We start from the raw sequence: 19,277 nt of genomic DNA on the forward strand, positions 1-19,277 counted from the left end.
GCCTAAGCCTGAGGGCTTCAGCCCTGGGTGACGGGGATCAAGTTGGGGCAGTGGGGTGGGGGGCAGGCTCAGGTTTTGGTCCCCCTTCCTGGGATCGTGAAGTAATTTTTGTTGTCAGAAGCGGGTTGTGAAGTTTGAGAACCCCTGAATTATACCATCATATCATGGAGCTAGGCTGTGCTGGGAGTGTCAGAACCTCAAAGAATACGAGTAGACCCCAGGAGGCCTTTCAAAGGCTCTGTCCCTCACCCAGACTTTCTCCATTGCTGTGACAACACTCTGGGATTTGCACCCAGCCTTGCCTTCTGATGCTTTTTCTCTGCTCCTTATTAGGAAGGAATGACGGCAATTCACCTGGCGGCCAAACATGGGCACATCAGCGTCCTGGAGGCCTTAAAGGGCAGCATCTCCTTGAGAATCACCAGCACCAAGGTGAGTGCGTGGCTGCTGGCTTTGCACAGCAGGGGCCTTGTTGCCTATGGCATGGGTGTGGCTATGTTGTGAAAACAGCCGCTGTTTGGACACAACTCAGGTGGTGTTTGTTGTAACTGGGTCAGAGGTGAGGGTCAGGACCTAGTTGCGTGTCCAGCGGAGATAGGGCCACACAGCAAAGCAGGGAAGTGCATGGGACACGTAGTTATTGGTAATGGTTAGTCCCCACTGTGCTGGACACTGTGTGTACACCTAGTGAGAGACAGTCCCTGCCCCAACGATCTTGCAAAGAGCCCAGGCAGACAGAAGGTGGGAGAAAGGAAGAATTAGTATCCCCATTGTAGAGATGGGAAATTGAGGCCCAGCGAGTGTGAGTCGAGGTTTCCAAAGGTGACTAGTGATTTTGAGGGCCTCCATTTTTGGATGCCCTACCGGGGCCTAATTTTCAGAGGGTGGATGCTCAGCACTTCCACAATATCACGCTTGTTTTAGGGCTCTCAAGTTGAGCACCCACTAATAGAGTGACCCAAAATTGTTGGTCCTTTTTGAAACCTCGGCCAATGACAGAGAAGGGACTAGAACCCCATGCTCCTGGCACCCAGTCACATCCCTTAACACAGGCCCTGCCTTCTATTGCTTTGTCAGGAGTCGTCTTTTCCTGATGCTGCCCAGAGCCTTGCGGCATCAACTGTGGATGCCAAATGCAGAGGATGCTTCCTGAAACATGTATCCCCAAAAGCTCCTTCTCCTCTTCTAACTCTCTCATTCTTTCACCCCTTTCTTTGTTTTCGTTCCTGTCATTCTCATGTCTTCTGTGACCTCTCCCTTTTAACCTTCTTCCTTCCAGCTGTCAGGCATGTACTGTGCTTTGATCGGATGCTAAATGAGAGTGCTCTGGTTCATTTAAAAGAGCAAACTTGGTTTGTTTTCCATGAACTGTGGATGTGTTTTTCTTTCCCTTCCAAGACAGGATTTACTGCCCTTCATGTGGCAGCTCATTACGGCCAGCTGGACTTCGTCCGAGACATGCTCGCCAGGGGATTGGCCACCATGCGCAGTGAGCCTCCCAAATTCACCTCCGAAGGACAGCAGGTCAAGGAGCAAGGCAGTGAGGTAATACAGCAGCCAGCCCCAGGGAGGGATAAGGGACAAGCCGACACATGGCATCCCGAACCCACTTGTCTATTTCCGTGGAGCCAAATAACATGGGGGCTCATGTTACTGAGCCATTTGATTTCACTGTGTGGTAGGCCCAAGTCCTCTCCTCTGTAAACAAGCTTGGCAGAGGAGTGCTCTGCTGCAGACTGAGTCCCCCTCCCGGCTGCTGCTGCTGTATCTCAGAACTGCCCGAGTAGTTTCCACGTCAACTGGACTCTTACTCCCTTCTGTGCTGTGGCTTTAGCCAGTGAACCTTCTTAGTTGCAGATCCTTGCGCCCTGCACGCACTCCTGGGTGGCCATGCACCTCTCTTCCATGTTATTCTGGATGGACTCCAGCCCTGGGGCAGACAGGCTGGGGAGAGCCCCCCTCCCTGCCCCCAACTCCCTGCGTCATGTCACTGCACTTTGTGTAACACAGCTGCCCTGGTTCTTCTCTCCCTTGGGCCTGTGGATCGGGGAGAAGGGTTTACCCCTGTATTCACCCTGGGAAATCTGCCTTTGCCTCTTCCCATCTCTGCTCTCCTTGGTTAGGATTTGGCTCCACAGGGAGGCTTTTCAAAGGGTCAGAAACGGGAGGCCTGGATGACAAATGGCTCCAAGGCCCTGACTGAAAGGGATGGGCTGTGCGTGGAACTTGCACGGCGTAGAGACCCTGACACTGCAGCCCTCGGTCCCACGGCACCACTTGTTCCAGAACTGGGGGGCGGGTAGATCTGATTGGAACGTTCTTGCCGAAATATGCTGTTTCGGGGAAGCTGAAACATTTTGGTTTCCACACATTTTCACCAGGAGGGTTTTGGGTTGGAGGCCAGATTGCGGGCCTGGAATTTGGGAGATCCAGATTCAAGACCCCGCTCTGTCTGATTCGGTGTTACCTGGGATGAAATTCTCTGCTCGGAATCAGGCACAGCAGGGGTGGTGCCTGGGTCTCCCACAGCAGTATCCCAGCCACCGGGCTATAGAGTGACTCACAGTCTCATGAAAACCTTTGAAAGGTTTCGGAGTTGTTCCAATGCGTAAGCCAGCGTGATGGTGCATGTGGGGGAGGCTTCAGCCAGGTTGCTGACTTTCCAGGGCCTCAGGGAGGGAGGAAGGTAGATCATTATGGCCCGCCTGCAGGCGTGAGTCACAGAAAATGGGGGAACAGCTGCTCTGGCTTCTGACTTGTACGCACTGCGGGGGGAAGTGTCTGGGAACTGTATTGCCCTCGCAGTATGCCCAGGAGTCTGGGGCATCAGAGGGGCCCTGCTGCCGTCTGTGTGATTTATCGCAGTCAGGATTCACGCCACTGCACCTGGCTGCCCAGTCGGGACACGAGAGCCTGGTCCGGCTGCTGCTCAACTACCCCGGCGTACAGGTGGATTGTCAGACCAGCCTGCAGGTAAGAGGCCAGCCATGCTCTGTGTGTTCTACTCACATGGGGGCCACTGTGCTCTGAGCTGGCTCAGCCCAGGAGAAGGCTGCAGCCTGTCATGGGCGCGGGCAGCTTTGATTTTGCAGCATCATATCTGGGGTAACAGGCTCTCTGGGAAGCTTCCACCTCCCCCAAAGCTGACACCAGCCAAGCCCTTTTGGGCAACTTTCAGGGCCTAGCTTCTCTGAGGCCAGCACTCCGGGGGCCTCGAGTGGCCGTTCTGGCTAGCATTGTACCACCACTCTGCACTGATGTGTATGATGACAACAGAGCAAGGCCACCATGAAGCATCAGCCTCTTGGGACAGTCCAAGGCCAATTCTACGACCTAACATTTGGGCTGCTCTCCAGCTCAGGCCAGTCCAAACCATCCGGCCACGTCATGGCCCACCTTGGTTGTTTCTACATGAATTTAGTGCTACTACTGGCCAGTGCCGGGTTGACAACCATAGAGACAGCTCTTCCCTCTGCAGAAGAGGCTGCTGCAATGCAAGCTTCGTCCCCGTAGCCCTCAGACAGTGGACCCCAGCCCTCTTCTGGAGGGGTCACCTCTAGCTGTGGAGGGTAGTTCGGTCTCCCTGACCCTCAGCCTCTCTCCTTGCTGTAAGAGTGATGCCTCTTGTGCCAAGTCTGACAGTGTCTTTAGGTGACATTTTTAGGTCCCACTAGTGACCTTGGCGCCACCCCATCCCTGTGCCAAATGCTGTACAATGCTAACCAGCCCACTTGTGCTTAGGGCTCCACCCCTCTCCACCTGGCGGCCCAGCATGGTCACACCGCCGTCGTTGGGCTTCTTCTGAGCAAATCCACCTCCCAGCTGCATCTTCGAGACAAGAGAGGGCGGACATGCCTCCACCTGGCTGCAGCCAATGGCCACGTTGAGATGGTGCGGGCATTGCTGGGCCAGGGAGCGGAGATCAACGTCACCGACAAGGTACAGCAGCAGCTCGCGCGGTTGGTGTTAGCCTGCTGGAACAGTGAGGGGCGGTCACACTTTCTGTGCAACCTCTTCATGGAGAGTCTCGCACCAAGCCTTGATCGTGGGCCTGTGCCATGAACAATATATGATGCCATAGAAGGTGCTACACAGTATCTCCAAACCCTACGTCCTGAATTCCATGGTTCCGAACAGCAGCATGGCTGTCTATTGACAAAAGCTGCCAGCCAAGTCAGCTGCCCATGGATTTCCAGTTTGCCCATCACGTGAAAGTTATGAAAGTTTCATGCAATTCTGGTTAAAGGTGATTCCATCCCCTCCTGCACCATTCCCTATTATGTGACTGCCTGATGCCTGTGGTCAATGAATGCTGCGTTTTCACTGTACGTCCTTTAATTCCACAGCAAGGCTGGGGCCCATTGCACTTTGCTGCCAAATCGGGTTTCCTGGATAGTGTCCGGCTGCTAGTGGAAAGCGGTGCCACACCCACTCTCGAGTCCAAAGAGGGGAGGATACCTATCCAGTATGCAGCTGCTGAGAACCACCAAGAAGTAGTGAGCTTCCTGATGAAAAGGAACTCCACCACCTTGAAACTGATTGAGGACAGGAAGGTAGGGGAGACCCTGAGCCAAGGTGAGGTAGGGGAGGTGATGTGGGCAAGCCCTGAGCCATATGTCCTACTCTTGTTTGCAAAATCCTACCCCCAGCACCTACATTATGCCCTTATGGTGCAATAGCATGACTAGGATCCCAGTAATCTAGGTCATTGGTCGTTATAGTTATTGGTCACATCAGTGGTAGCAATGGCTATGCGGTTCCTGGAGCTCGGAGCCATATGTTGCTGGAGACTAGAGCTAGAAAAAAATTTTCAGCCAAAACTTTTTTTTTTTTGGTGAAAAATGCAGATTTGGCAATACCAAACTGTTTCATGAATTGGTGACTGTTTCACCTAATTGTTTGGTTTTGGGGGGAGCGGATTCTGAAAATATCAAAATGTTTCGTGTTCAAAATGAAACATTTCAATTTTTCAGTTGGAAATGACTTTTTGTTTCAAAATTTCCTTCCATTTTATTTTAAAACATTCAGAAGTGTTAAAAAAAAAGAGTCAAAATTGAAATGAAACGTTTTGATTTTGTTGGAATGAAACATTTTGTTCAACCCAAAATGAAAATGTTGTGGACATCTCAATGTGCAAAAATTGTCTTTTTTGGTCTGACCTGAAACTATTTGTTTTTTTAACTTTGTCAAAATTGCCAACAAACCTAAAAATCTATTATTCACCCAGCTGTAATAGAACCAGCTTGACCAGGGAGTTGATCTGGTCAGAGACACCTCTCCTCTGTTTCTAGAAGCTGAAAAAAACATCATTGAACATTAGTTCTACACATCTAGCATTTATATGATGAGCCTTCTCCAGCCCCAGTGAAAATATGTGAATGTCCCTGGCATTTTGGAAATATTCCTCTCAAACTGGATTGTTTTTTTTCCACGTTGCTATTTACTAAATCCAGAGTTTAAAGGTGTGACCTCTGAGCACAGAATTTGGAGTTCTGATCGCAGCTCAGATGATGAATCCTTTTGTGACCTTAGCAGGTCACCTGATCTCTGCCTCAGTTTCACCATATGTAAAGCGGTGGTGATAATACTGCCCTACCCATGGATGTGTTGTGGTCAGTCAGTGTTTGTAAAGCATTATGCATTGTTGTTGTTACTTGCATTACAGTAGCACCTAGAGGTTCCTCATGCCAGGTGCTGTACACACATATAGGAAAAGATGGTCCCTGCACCGAAGAGCTTACATTGTAAATAGACAAAACAAAGAGTGGGGAAAAGACCGTATTGTTATACCCATTTTACAGAAGGCTTGAGACACCAGAGAGATTCAATGATTTGACCGAGGTTGTACAGCAAGCTTGTAGCAGAAGTGAGAATTGAACCCGATCTCCTGAGTACCGTCCAATGCCTTAAGCACAAGACTATCCTTCCTCTTTGTGATATTAACTAAGGGTGTTTGTTTTTCCAGTTTATCTTTGACCTTATGGTCTGTGGGAAGCTGAACAACAACAAGGCAATTGAGGAATTTGTCCTTCACTCTTCTGCTCCCCTGGACACTGCTGTCAAGCTTTCCCGGGCCTTCAACATCGCTGCCCTGAAGGAGAAGGAACGTGCCAAAGACTTGCTGACTGCTGCCAAGTACACTGAGAGCATGGCCACTGAGCTCCTGACGCTGGCTTCTGGAGGTCGAAGTGCTGGCTACCTTCTCCGCGCAGTGGATCACAGAGGCACTACCATGCTGGACTCGCTAATTGAGTGTGAACAGAAGGACGTAGTAGCGCATCCAGCAGTGCAAAAATACCTGACAGAAGTCTGGTATGGCAACCTGAAGTGGGCCCCATGGAAGATTGCCCTCTTGTTCGTCTGCTTCCTAGCGTGCCCCCCCATGTGGCTGGTTTTCTCCCTACCCCTGAAACATAGGTTCAATAAAATTCCTATTATGAAGTTCATGAGCCACTTGGCATCTCATATCTTCCTGCTCATCCTGTTCATCCTAACCATAGTATATCCCCCCATTAGCCCCATCTATGAAGGTCACATGGTGCCATACTGGAACGAGTGGTTGCTCTTAGCTTGGCTGCTGGGGACACTGGTCACCGAGCTCACCCATTTTGGAGAAAGGGCTGGCCTGGCTTGGATCAGAGTGTTCATCTTGGGCTTCTCTGCCATTGCTTTCCTTTGCCATTTGCTGGCCTTGATGTTTGCTGGCACCGATCGCTTGCACTGCCTGTTTGCCAGGAACATCTTCCTAGGGGTGGCCATGACGCTCTCCTTTGTGCAGTTCCTGGAGTTCCTCACCTTCCACCACCTCTTTGGCCCTTGGGCCGTCATAATCAGGAACCTCATGAAGGATCTCACCAGGTTCGCAGTCATCCTGGGCTTGTTTCACATAGCCTTCACCATGCAGCTGTCATCTGTCTACCAGCCAGTCTACCCTGAACCAAAGACCAACCTCTCAGCTGCTGGTGGTAACGCGACTGTGAGCACCGCTATCCAGGACCCCGTTGTCATTATGGTCACATTATTCTTCTCCGTGTTTGGCCTTGTTGACCCCGAGTCCCTGCCCTCACTCACCAGAACTCCCCAGTTCACTTTTGTCATCATCCGCTTTGTGTTTGGGGTCTACCTGATCGTGACCTTGATTGTGCTGATCAACCTGCTGATCGCCATGATGAGTGACACCTACCAGAGGATACAAGCCCAGTCTGACACAGAGTGGAAGTTTGGCAGGGCCATGCTCATTAGGGACATGACTAGGAAGTCTGGGACACCTTCCCCCTTTAACCTCTTCACAAATCTTCTCTATTACATCAAAATACTTTGCAAACACAAAGGTACAACTGCTAATTTATATGTAGATTTGTGTGTCAGAATGTTTTTATTTTGCAGTCCTGGAAATGTTCCCAAAGCCGATTGAAGAAATGAAATGAAATGGTTGAATGTCGGCAGCTGTAAGAGTTTTTAGGGAGACCTTGGAAAGTGGGAGCATGTCAGATGCCTGGATTTATTTAAGGCCCTCACCAGGGGGCAGTATGTGCTGTATCAGGCACCACACTCATGGCTTCATTCTGCACTCACTTACAGTCAAGCAACTCTATTGAGGCAGAAAGTAGAACATGAGCCCATGGTTCTCTCTGTTGCTTACATTACAGACTAGAGTTGGGAGGGAACTCGATTTTTCAATGTGTGGGAAATTCTGTGAGTTTGAAAAAAAATTCCATTCCAAAATGGGAACAAAAACGAAATAATTCAAAATTTTCCAGAAAACAAAATTCTGGAAAAAGAAATTCATTTCAGGTGAATCAAAGCGTTTCATTCCAATTTTGACATTTCTTACACTATAAAATAAATTTCTAAATGAAAAGTCATTTCAAAACAAAAAACGTAAACGTTCCGTTAAGCAGTGTCAGAATGGAATATTTCAACCTAAACCCAAATCCTTTTTTTTTCTTCCCCAAAACTAAACTGCATCAAAATTGATACGCTTAGGGTGAAATATTTCACTTTCAGCAAATCGATATTTTCCAGCCGAAAAAGGTTGCATCAGAAAATTTCCAACCAGTTTATTACAGACCAAATACCCTCCATATGAACCAACAGCGGACATCTAGGCTGGAGGCCACAGAACCTCGATATTTCTGATCCAGCTCACAGTATTGTGCATGTTACTACAGTGTATAGTAATGTTACACCATTGTACTGCATTCCAAGCAATGCATCAAAGCACTTTCCACTCATCTGCACCTAAATGTGGGCTAGTAGTGTGCAATATAGAGGTTTTGGGTACATAGGCAATGATTGCCTCCAACAAAAAGATCTTGCCAATGAAGACAGATGGCCCTCTCTGTTAGACCCAGGCAACCCCTGGTCCAGGCATATCATTTGCAAGGTGGGCAGTTAGTCCCTCAGACCTTGGTTCGCCTCTCCTCCCAAATTCACGGGTCTATCTGCTCCACTCGCCCAGCCCATATTATCATAGATAATGTTCTATATGCTGACACAACTTTGCCCTCCGCCCCCAAATTTTTCTGAAATGACACCCCTGCCCTGGACATCAGCGGGCTAGATGGGTGGTAGGGTAAGTGCAGGAAGAATGTCTCCAAGTCAAATGGAAACTGTTACTTTCCAGGAAAGGAGGATGAAACTTAGGCCTAAGAGTTTTCTGAAGTATGTCCTCTTAAAGAGACACTGCTCCATTCCTTCTCACAGACATACAAGAGAATGGGGTAGAAGTGCCATTACATTGGGAATGTTTCAGAAAACATGGTGTCATTACAGTGGTGGGTTTTTCATATACATAGCCCTTTCCTACATGAATGTTACATGGACAGCTGCAACTCCCCCTTATCCCCAAACCAGAACCAAGCATGCATCATTTAACCAAGTAGCTAATAAACATAATAGTATTTTATTTCCCAAGTTGCTCTGGAAACAGGATATATAACTGTAATCCCAGATAAAAAGGATATCAAATTGGAGTTAAGGTTGAGCACGTGTTAGTAATTTAAGGGTAATTACAGGGGGAAAAACCAAGCATTACCGATCCAGGAAATTCAGTTAAGGTTAAATTTAAAAGAAATCCAGTCATGTTAAGGAATGCCAATGCACAGTTAAGGCACCCAGACAATGTTAACTCCGCCCTGTAGTGACACGGTGGAATAACCATACAATTAGGATTAGTGCATAATAGTGTCATAGAACAAATTAAACTGATTTCTAAGGCTACATTGGACTCTTCCCCTTTTTTTCCTCATGATACCACTAGAAGGCAGAACTAAGAAACTAACAGCTATAGTAAATACAATACTAAAAAGCCTTAGAAAAAGAACATGTAGGCTGTGGATTTGTTTTGCAGTAAGAAGTTATATTGCTTGACACATTAAAATCTAAACTGGTATAGGCACTTGAAAATGAACAGTTAGAGACAATCCTGCACTGCTCCTGCAGAGGTACGTGAATAAAATGAGCTAATAAATCTTTCCCATCTCCAGTTTCTGTGGTTCTATGAGAAATGTAATCCCGGGAGACTGAGGGCCTGATCCTGAGAAGTGAAGTCAATGGACAAGACTTCACCCTAGGCAGACCTACTATAAATAGGTTTGTGTCAGGGCTGTTTACTGGCATTGGCTCTGTTCTGAGTCATTTCAGACCCTCTTGGCATTTGAAGTTGTGATTTTCCAGCGAATTATGGATTGCATTCCCTTCCATGTTTTCCCCAGTTGTCTGGTTCAGATATGTGGCTCAATGCATAGTACCTCAGGACTGGCAGAGGAACAATGTCCTACAGAGAGGAGCAAACATCTGAAAAAATATTCTGCTCAAATGAAAATCAAACTTCTTGTGTTCACTCGCTCGCTATGTTTAAATTGAGTGAGTGTACCCAGAGAGTGTATTCATGGCGGGAAAGGTGGTGTGACAACAAATGTTAAGTGAATATGAGAAAATATTTTTGGAGAGTGAATTTTGCAACCACAATTCTGTGTTACACTCATCCTGCCAGAGATCAGAAGCATTGCTGTGTGACCTATCTAAGCTAACCAGATATCAAACTGCTGCAGGCCAAGAATTATTCACCAAAACTAATTGACAAATAATATCTAATAATTTAATTCAAGAAAATCGTAAGCTGCTAGTGGGCAACTTGCAAATGGAAAAGGAGGCTAAAATCAGTGAATGTATTATTTGCTATGCATTTGTCAGCTCTTACTTCGGGGTGTTAGCACAGGGCTTGCTAAATTGGGAAAGATGTTGGACAATTTTTTTATTTTTTCATTAAAAATGGCTTTTTGTCAATCTGGAAATTTCTATGACAAATCAGAGAATCCTAGAGTATCAGGGTTGGAAGGGACCTCAGGAGGTCATCTAGTCCAACCCCCTGCTCAAAGCAAAAAAAAAAATTTTTTTGACAAAAAAAAACAAAACAGGTTTTTTTTAATGAAAAGCCAAAATCCCCCAAATTTAAAATAATCGAGGGATTTGATAATTGAGAACCAAAAAAATGTCAAGTCAGTCAGATGAAAATTTTCAGTAAAACCAACTATTTTTCCCTGCCTCCCTGAAATTTTTCAGTTTTTGAAAACTGTAAATGTTGAGGAGTTTTAACAAACAAAAAAGCCCAACCAACCCAAAACACTGACAAAAATTGTTTTTTCTTTAAATTTCATCCAAAACCATTTTTTTTTTCTGAGGGGGCATTTCCCAAAAAGCTCTGTGAAATTCACAAACTTGGGTCCCTAAAGGTGGCCTCCTAAAAATCCACATTTAGAGACCCAAATATAAGCTTCTCTTTAGGAGCCTAAATGCGTATTCATGAGCTGAGCTGTTGGCACTATGGTGTGAAAATGTTGTCCAATGATTACGGTAATCCTCAGGTGTTATCTGACTGTTGTTCAGGGCCAAAAATTAAAGATGCATAATGATTTTCTGTTTTGGGGTCAAGGAGAGGGGTAAACCAATCATTCTACTCCTGAGTGTTGGCGATCTTTCCAGTATGACCCAGTATGCCAACGCCGCAGCTGGGGACATACAGTGAAAAAATAAGTTGAAAATAATCAGTAATAACTATTTGGATCCAATAATTAATATTACTCAAGATAACTTGAACAACCCTCTGCCCAAATTGACCTGAGGCCCTGCCATTGCTGAGATATTTCCAATCTCATCTAAACCAAGCAGCACAGAAATCTCATTGGAGACCCTAGTCTTTGGAGATGTCCACACTCAGAAAACTCATGCAAGCCTTGAATGAATATCCAAACTTTCGGACTCTTACCTGACCCTCTGATATGTCCAAGGGTTGTCTGTCACTAATTTCTAAAGATGGGAGGGCGGGGTTATTGGTATAAACTATCTGTATCTTACGCACCAGCTAGCACAATTGTGTCAAAAACAGAATAATAAGACAAGCATGGGAAAAAGTGAAGATAAATCCCCATTGTAGAGGTTAAGGTCATGTTTGTATACAATCCTATTCATCTGAGCTTCTGTGCTCCTCCAAGGTAAGCTGTGCTCCACTGAACGGAGGGACCTGATAAACGAAGAGGAAGACCTGGACAGCACTTCCGACACACGATCCATCAATATGCTGGCTCACACGTCCATGGGTTGGATTAGGGTTGCTGCCAAGAGGATGACACAAGTATCACCAGAAGGTACTGACCCTTTGCTGAGCCATACGCTGGAAATCCACAATAGACTGCCAGAAGGGGACCAAATTACATAGGGTGCCCCAGTAGGGTGCACCTCTGAGACTGAGCAAAGGAAAACATAGGATGAATATCAGGGGAAGGGGAGTCCTAATCAGGAGAGCTATTTGATAATGGAATGGAACGAAGACCCCATTGCTGGAGGGTACAATGCAGGGAACAATCCTCCACTGGATGATTTAGACACCCTAATGGGTCTTTTCCATCTCCTTGATTCTAAATCTTTCCCTAGGAAAGGTGAAGAGTTGATCTTTAATGTAGCTGTTGTTTTTTCTCTGTACTGCTGGGATCCTCAGACTGTGTGGTTGGGCTGTTGCCATATGTCTCACTTCTGTTATTTCTGTACAGAGTCAGTACTGTCGGTGCAAATAGCCTTTCCTCTGCAGCTCTTGCTTTCCGGTATCCTGCAATTGCCTTCCTATATCTCTCCACCACACTGATTCTCGGTATTGGTTCTTGTAGCTGGAAGAGTCTCTCTTCCTCCCTTATCTACACATCTGAATTTTTTTGTCCCCCTTTGCTGTCCTTTGTTGTTCCACTTCCTAAGAGTATTATCCATTTTGGGAAATATTGTGGCTGAAAGGTGCTCTGCAGAATGAACTTCTGCATGTGCTACCATATCTAGGCACAACAGAGCGCACGAGGGATGGAGTCATTACTCTGCCTGTCTTTGCTTTAATGCTGTTGGTTCAGACACTTAGGAGTCAGTTTTCAAAGCAGTGGGAGGGAGGGGGGCTTCAGCCAACGCTGGTTATGTTTTGTCTGGAGAGGCCAAACTGTACATCAGTGTAACACAACATTCCACTAACACGACTCTCCACAAAGATTCCTCCTCCCGCTTCGCTGTTATCTAGCTTGCTTGGAACTTACGGTGCTGTTGGAGGCAGCTGGAAGGGAGGTTCCTTTTCGGTAGGTTAGGCCGGCCCAGTGAGTTTGAAGAGAGGAAACCAGATACTGGCAAATCGGATAAACGCAGTGGAATTCCCTGGCACAGTCAGAATGAATTCTGCGGGGCAGAAGGGGGCGCATCGTTGGTGAAAGGGAGCCGCCTCCTCTTTCATTGCCTTAGCAGTAGAAGAGTAGAGGATGGGGTGGTTCCATCACTCCCTCCTGCCTCTCTCAATGTGCACTCGCCAGGAACGGGTTCAGTATGAGCAAGTGCCTCCTACCTCAGCTGCAGGGCCACTCTGAGCCTGCTCAGTCACCGAGCCAGAGGTGGGATGGGACGGATTCTGCATTGCAGCAAGAGCATGCTTCACAGAGGAAGATTAGAAACTCATTTATTCTTGATTCATATTTGTTTCCTATGAGCTGCTGCCTCTGCCTCACCAGACTGGACTGAGACCAACTTAATTTGCATAGCCACTGACAGCTTTCATACAGAAGCTTTCAGTCTGATACAAGCTGGATTTGAACCCATCAACTAGTGGTGAAAGGCTCTATCTCCCTTTACCAAGCCACTGCTCCCTCAATAATGCATGTCTGAAGGCAGAATCTTTTCCGTAAGCAATCCCATTAAATCAGATGCAATCATTGCATTAACTACAGAAAATTAATATCAAATCTATAATACAACACATCACCCAACTAACCCTAAGTAACATATTTCATTGGATAATTTAGTAATTTATATAGGTTTCTTTCCTTAATCAGAAGAAACTAAGAGTTTAAGAACTCAGTAATCTCAGCAGCTCCAAATAATGTCAGACAATATATTTTAAGACACTGCGTTTGTGAGGGTCCGTAAACAAACACATGCAGACACCACAATTGCCAACTAATCTGCACAGCCCCAGGCTCGAACTCTACATCTTTGCTCCAAAAGCAGACCTCTACCACCTGAACAAAATGGGAATTCCCATTACCTTTACAGCAGTATTGTGAGATAGACTCTTTTTAGTCCTCCAACCACCAGGAGGCAATATAATCACAAACACTTGAGCAGGTCTGATTTCATCCAGGAGAGGGCAATGGGGCTGACACTTACACTGAACCAACTCCGCCTGTTAGAGGGACTCCAAAAAAAGGAGCCTTGGTGCATGGATGGGGACTTTCTCCTCTTGACTTCTTAGCCATCTCTTGTTCTCTCCTTAGGTGGGCACATTCGAAGCACTGTGCCAGCAAGGCCGCTGCACATTGAGGGGGCAATAGACTGGCACAGCGTGGCTCTCCGCTATTACTCCTTGAAAGGGCGGATGGACAGACCACGGTTCGAGAGGGAATTGTCCATGCACCATGGGGAGAAGAGAGGTGTGCAGCCCATCCATCTGCTCATGAACGGCCAGGATGTGTGCAGGGTCTAGCCTGTTTGCACCCAGCTCCCCAGTACCAGCGATTGTCGTGACGTGGGTCTCCTTTGGGCTGCCTGAATGCAGTAGGGCGTGAACGGCGACGTGTTGTATGGCCAAACGGAATGCAATAAAGATAATTTTCTGTGTTCCCTCCATGTCCAAGTCCGTTGGGTTTTTTGTACTCATGGATCCTCCCTCTGGGGCCTGCTCCTGAGAGGTGCTGAGCATCTCTGGCAAGATACATCTGGCTGGAGCCCAGCACCGAAGGACTCAGCACTTCAGAGGATTGGAACCTAATATGGGAATTCTGGCTGGTCAGGCATGACCTCCTCCAGCACCCATAGGAGGTGCTGGTCATGCTACATGCCCTCGAGAAGGGAGTTTCCCCTGAAGGTTCGGATTTGGCTTTTGGTTTCTCCCTGTCTCAGTGGTTGTGTTGGTTTTACTGTGTCTATTCCACAGGTGGTGGAGGGAATCACTGGGCTATGGAGACAGCAATCGGACTGGCAGGACAGCTTAGGCTAGAGAAACGCTCTCCTGTGTAAAACCAGTCCTAGTTTCGCTGCCAGCTGCCGCACAGTGAAGAATTACATTGTCCTCCCATGATGCAATGGGCTAAACTGCTTTCACACACACCCCCGGTGGGCAGAGGTGTGAGGGCTGTAAATCCCCATCTCCAGCCTCAACACCTTTGCTCAGGGGTTAGGCACAGCAGCAAACCATGGTCATTCTTGAGGGCAAGGACAATTGGAGGCTAATGGCAACAGAAGAGCTAGGCCAGCTAGGAGGATGGTCCACACAACTCGGCCTTGGAAAGGGTGTAGCTCTGGCCTGCTCTCCCCTGGTGCTCCCAAAGGCATGGGACCCAAGTCAGCTTCCTATGCAGCCGTGCTTCTCTGCAGCCTTGCTGCCACGGGGCTCTGGCTTTATGGTTGCAGTGTAGCCGAAAGAAAAGAGACAATAGTACAGTGAAGAGAAATTGAAGGTGCAGACCCATGTCCTTCAAGACTCCCCCCTCACCAAGCAGAGATGGAGACCGGCTGCCCAGGGGTTGTGCCACCTGGAACCTGCATTTCATCAAAATCCATTCAGTGACTGGGGCTTACCAGTGTGAGCAGCTACCACGGGGAGAAGTGACATGAATTTAGCTGGTAAAATAGGGGCCCTGAGGCTCGTAGGGACTACTGGTTAGCACAAGGGGGCGGGGAATCAGGACTCCTGTGCTCTGGTCCAGAATCTTGACGCTTAATCCCTGCTCTTAGGCTGGTCAGTTAATTGTTCTGTGCTTCAGTTTCCCTGTCTGTAAATGGAGATAAGAATCACACCTCCCGCATGGGAACGCTGCAGAGCGCTGATGTCCTGAGAGGGCTGGCGCTTTGGGACAGACCTGCGCTCTCACTGAAATCAATGGCCAAAAATCCATTGATTTCAGCGGCAGCAGGGCTAAGCCTTATATAAGAGCAAATAAAGGTTGCGAGTTTTTGGCTTCCATAAATCTGCGTTCTTTCGTTGGTGGTCTGTCTGAACAGGCTCTTTGTGAGCTAACCTCCTCTCCCATCCCCACAAGCAGCCAGGCTGCCTATCTGTGTGTGGTCGGGACAGCGCCTGCATACCACCGAGAATGGATGCTGAGGAGACGCTCGGTGTGCGAGATCGCCGTGCTGTGCAGAAGGAGGAGTTCCAATGTGCTGAAGTCTCCGGGCTGAGGCAACGCTGCGGGGGCAGCACGTGGCTTCCTCAGAACCGAGGTATTGGAAGTATTCAGGAGTTGGAGCAGAAGCAGGAAAGTGTGCTTAGGCCTGCCACCTCCCCGCAGTGCTCCTGGTGAGTATCTGGGTGTGTTGTGGGTCTGCACTTCACAGCCCGCAGGACTTCAGGAACACAGTAAGACAGCACTGCAGGGGTGCCCCAGTAGCTGGGATGGTTGAGTGGTTGAGGCACAGCAGGGGGACTCAGGAGCCCTGGGTTTAATTCCTGGCTCTGCAACAGACTTCCTCTGTGAACTTGGGCAACTCACTTACTCCCTGCATTTCCCATCAGCAGCATGGGGATAATACTGCTGCATTTAACCGACTTGTCCACATATGGTATGTGTGCACTGCAGAAAAACAACAGCCCTGTGGCAGCGCATCTCAGTGCCCGTGGCAGCAGACTCGGGCTCACGCTACAATGCCAAAAATAGCAATGCCGGTGTTCGCACTTGGGCTGGAGCCCTGTCTTTCAAACCCAGCCGCGGGGAGGGTCTCAGAGCCTGGCTCCAGCCTGAGGGGGAACATTGGCACTGCTATTTTTAGCCCCGTCGAACAAGCCCAAGTCAGTTGAGCTGGAATCTGAGACTTGCTGCCGCAGGTTTTGTTGGGGGAGTTTTTGCAGTGTGGACGTACCCATCAAGCAGGGTGACCTGTTGCTATATACCCAGACCGCGCCGAACAGGCTGAGCTGGTTCTAGGGTTGCCTGGTGTCCGGTTTTCAACTGGAAAGCTCACTCGAAAGGGGACCTGTGCACTGTCCGGTCAGCACTGCTGACTGGACCCCAAAAGTCCCGTTATCGAAGTAACCGTGATTGGCCTCTGCCACCGGGAGGGCGGGAAGAGCAGCTGCTGCTGGAGGAGGAGGGATCCTGACAGTGCAGTGCACTTGAGGAGCGGGGCCAGGCGCACTGCCCACCTTCTCAGCCTCCCAGGGCCCTGGCTTTCTCCGGCCCCTCGCTCCAGGGGACAGACACACCTCGCCATGCCCCAGTTGGACAGGCAGGCAGGCTTCATGTCAGCGCCTCCCACCCAGGTCTTCAGGTGGCCGGTGAGTCCCGGGAGAGGGGGGAGTAAGTGATGAGGGCCTGTAGGATTTGGTTATGAAAAAATGGAAAGTCGGCAACACTACCTGCTCCCCTAAGTGTTGCTATAATACAAAGCAGCAGCACCCACCCCATTATGGGGGCACACACAACTATGATCAATGAGGAGACATTTTCGTTCCAAGCCCATTTTTCTGGGGTGCTTTAACTTTCTGGGGAGAAACATTATCTTCTGAGCTGGAAGAGGGAGAACTTAGGGACGTAGAACGGGCAATGACCTCCTGGCTTATCGAGTCCATCCCCTGCTATCACAGGCTACCCCGTCATATAACCCCATTCATAAATATATCCAGCTCCACCGTCAAACTGGTTAGGTTGTTGCCCCCGCGCCCATCCCCACTCCTGTTGGGAGGCTGTCACAGACCCTCTCTCCTCTGATGGTTAAAAACCGTCTTTTAATTTCCAGCCACAATGTATTCATGGCCAGCAGTAGCTGACCAATAGAAAATCCACCATCTGTTTGAAGAGCCATTCCCCTGTGATTGCTGGCAGTTGACGGAAGCATTAGTGCCCAGTTAAATCTCTAGCATTAATCAAGAAGCCTCTTGAATAACTAGACGTTTGAAAGGTTAAGAAAACTGCCCTTTTTTTTTCCCACCAGAGGCTAAATTGTTTCTGAAGAGCAGCCTAGCCTCAGTGTTAACGTCTTATTTCAGGCCAGCATCCCTGCTAACGCTAGGAGCAGATAAGCTAAGCAATTCTTTTGGTATTATTCCATATAGGGTCAGGTCCTGCCACACTTAGGTTGAGCCGTATGCATTGATGCTGATTTCTGTTCTGAAAGGGGATGTGTTTAGTAACAATCCTGTTACCCTCTCATGCCACGTTTACCCCAGTGTAACACCATTATCTTGAATGGTGTCGAAATGGGCCTGCCCTCTCCCTTCCACAACACTTCCCTGTGGGGGGTTGGGGTGGAAATGGGATCAGTTGGCATTGGAGTGGCACAAAGGGCACTTAGTTGGGGCCAAGGAGCCGGCCTATTTTTAATATTGGAAGACAGATGGCAATTGTACTGAAGTAACATCTGTTAGTCTTTAAGATGCCACCAGACTCCTTGTTGTTTCTGTGGATGCAGACTAACACCGCTGCCCCCTGATAACTGTACTGTATGTTGCCTTCCTGAAATCCTTAGGGATGAAATATAAGTGGTCTTATCATCAGTCCCTTTTTTGCTCTCTGCTACTCACTGCCATGACTCAGTCTGTGACAATACTGGTCTCAAATGGGCCAGAGGGACAGTCTGTGTCAGTCCACAATAGGCTGCAAAAGCTGCCGCCACGTGGTAAAATGCATCCTCTCCTACTCTGTCTAATCGCCAGCAGGAGTCTGTTAACAAGTAGCCAGATGATCCTGTTGTGCTCACCAAAAAGGAGCTGGTACCCTCAATAGCTCAGACATAGGTGAGAGGTTTATTGCAGGAGTGGGTGGGTGAGATTCTGTGGCCTACGTTGTGCAGGAGGTCAGACTAGATGATCATAATGGTCCCTTCTGACCTTACTATCTATGAATCTATGCCATTTTAATGTGTTTGGTTTTTTTAATGTGGTTTGTATTGTTGCCCCTTTTGCTGAGCTGCAGCAGACATTGGGTCCTCGGAGCCAGTCAGTTTCCTATTGGAGAAGAAATTGGTGATGCACCGTCAAGGTATTTCTTATTGTGATGTTTGCTTACAACATGTGCCCAAGTCCTATTTACCTGGAATAGAGGTGGACACAAACTGCCCACGGGAGAGCGATTTCATTTAGCAGTAACCTCAGTGAAGGCACCACTACCCAGTCACCAAGAAGTTCTATGAGGGTATTGTAACAGGGCAATTTCCTGCAATATCCTTGGAAAAAACCTTATTAAATTAAGTTTCAGTATCTTTGGAGTCCATTGTATTAAAAATGCAAAGGTTATGTATTATTGTGGGATTGTATTAATGTCTCTACGGGGAGACGTGGCCAACGTAAACCTTGGGGACTGTTCTTACCATCAAAGGACTATATTGAACAATGAGACAAACAAAGTTAAGTGGGAATCTCAAGGGGAAGATGAACACAAAGGTATCCCTGTCTAGCTATGCAAAAACCCAGCCTTTTGAAGTTATACACTTAGGAGTGGGCCCTTTGTCTGCTGATTACCTGTTTTATGAGGACAAGGTCAAAGGACCAAGCAGTACAAAGGAAAGACTGAACTATTCATGAGGGTGCTTGTTCTGAGCAAAAGCTATTATGAACTGGTAACCAGGGAAAATCCCCATGGTGGGATTTGAAGGACTGGCACCTACCGGAGCCCTTGTTGGAGTTGGGGTGATCTCTAGTAAGCTTGTTAGCATGTGTGTAGGTTCTTTTATTGCTTTTAATGTTTTCTCTCTAATGCTTTCCTCTTAAGAATAAATGTGCTTGCCGCTTTCACAGATCCAGACTAACCCAGCTACCCCTCTAT

General features: G+C 47.8%; 1 protein-coding gene across 1 annotated transcript in view; it reads left to right on the plus strand.

Annotated features, from left to right (window-relative positions):
* The window catches only part of LOC144261435 (uncharacterized), a 75,342-nt gene extending 61,337 nt beyond the window's left edge, over positions 1-14,005 (plus strand). Inside the window, exons 21-28 of the mRNA XM_077810999.1 lie at positions 334-432; positions 1,399-1,545; positions 2,866-2,973; positions 3,742-3,939; positions 4,347-4,553; positions 5,966-7,331; positions 11,496-11,648; positions 13,797-14,005. Of these exons, the coding sequence (XP_077667125.1) occupies positions 334-432; positions 1,399-1,545; positions 2,866-2,973; positions 3,742-3,939; positions 4,347-4,553; positions 5,966-7,331; positions 11,496-11,648; positions 13,797-14,005 (2,487 nt within the window). The remainder of the gene's footprint in view (positions 1-333; positions 433-1,398; positions 1,546-2,865; positions 2,974-3,741; positions 3,940-4,346; positions 4,554-5,965; positions 7,332-11,495; positions 11,649-13,796) is intronic.
* Positions 14,006-19,277: the final 5,272 nt, after the last annotated feature.

The sequence above is a fragment of the Eretmochelys imbricata genome, chromosome 2 (genome assembly GCF_965152235.1).
Source record: "Eretmochelys imbricata isolate rEreImb1 chromosome 2, rEreImb1.hap1, whole genome shotgun sequence".
NCBI classification, from domain to species: Eukaryota; Metazoa; Chordata; order Testudines; family Cheloniidae; genus Eretmochelys; species Eretmochelys imbricata.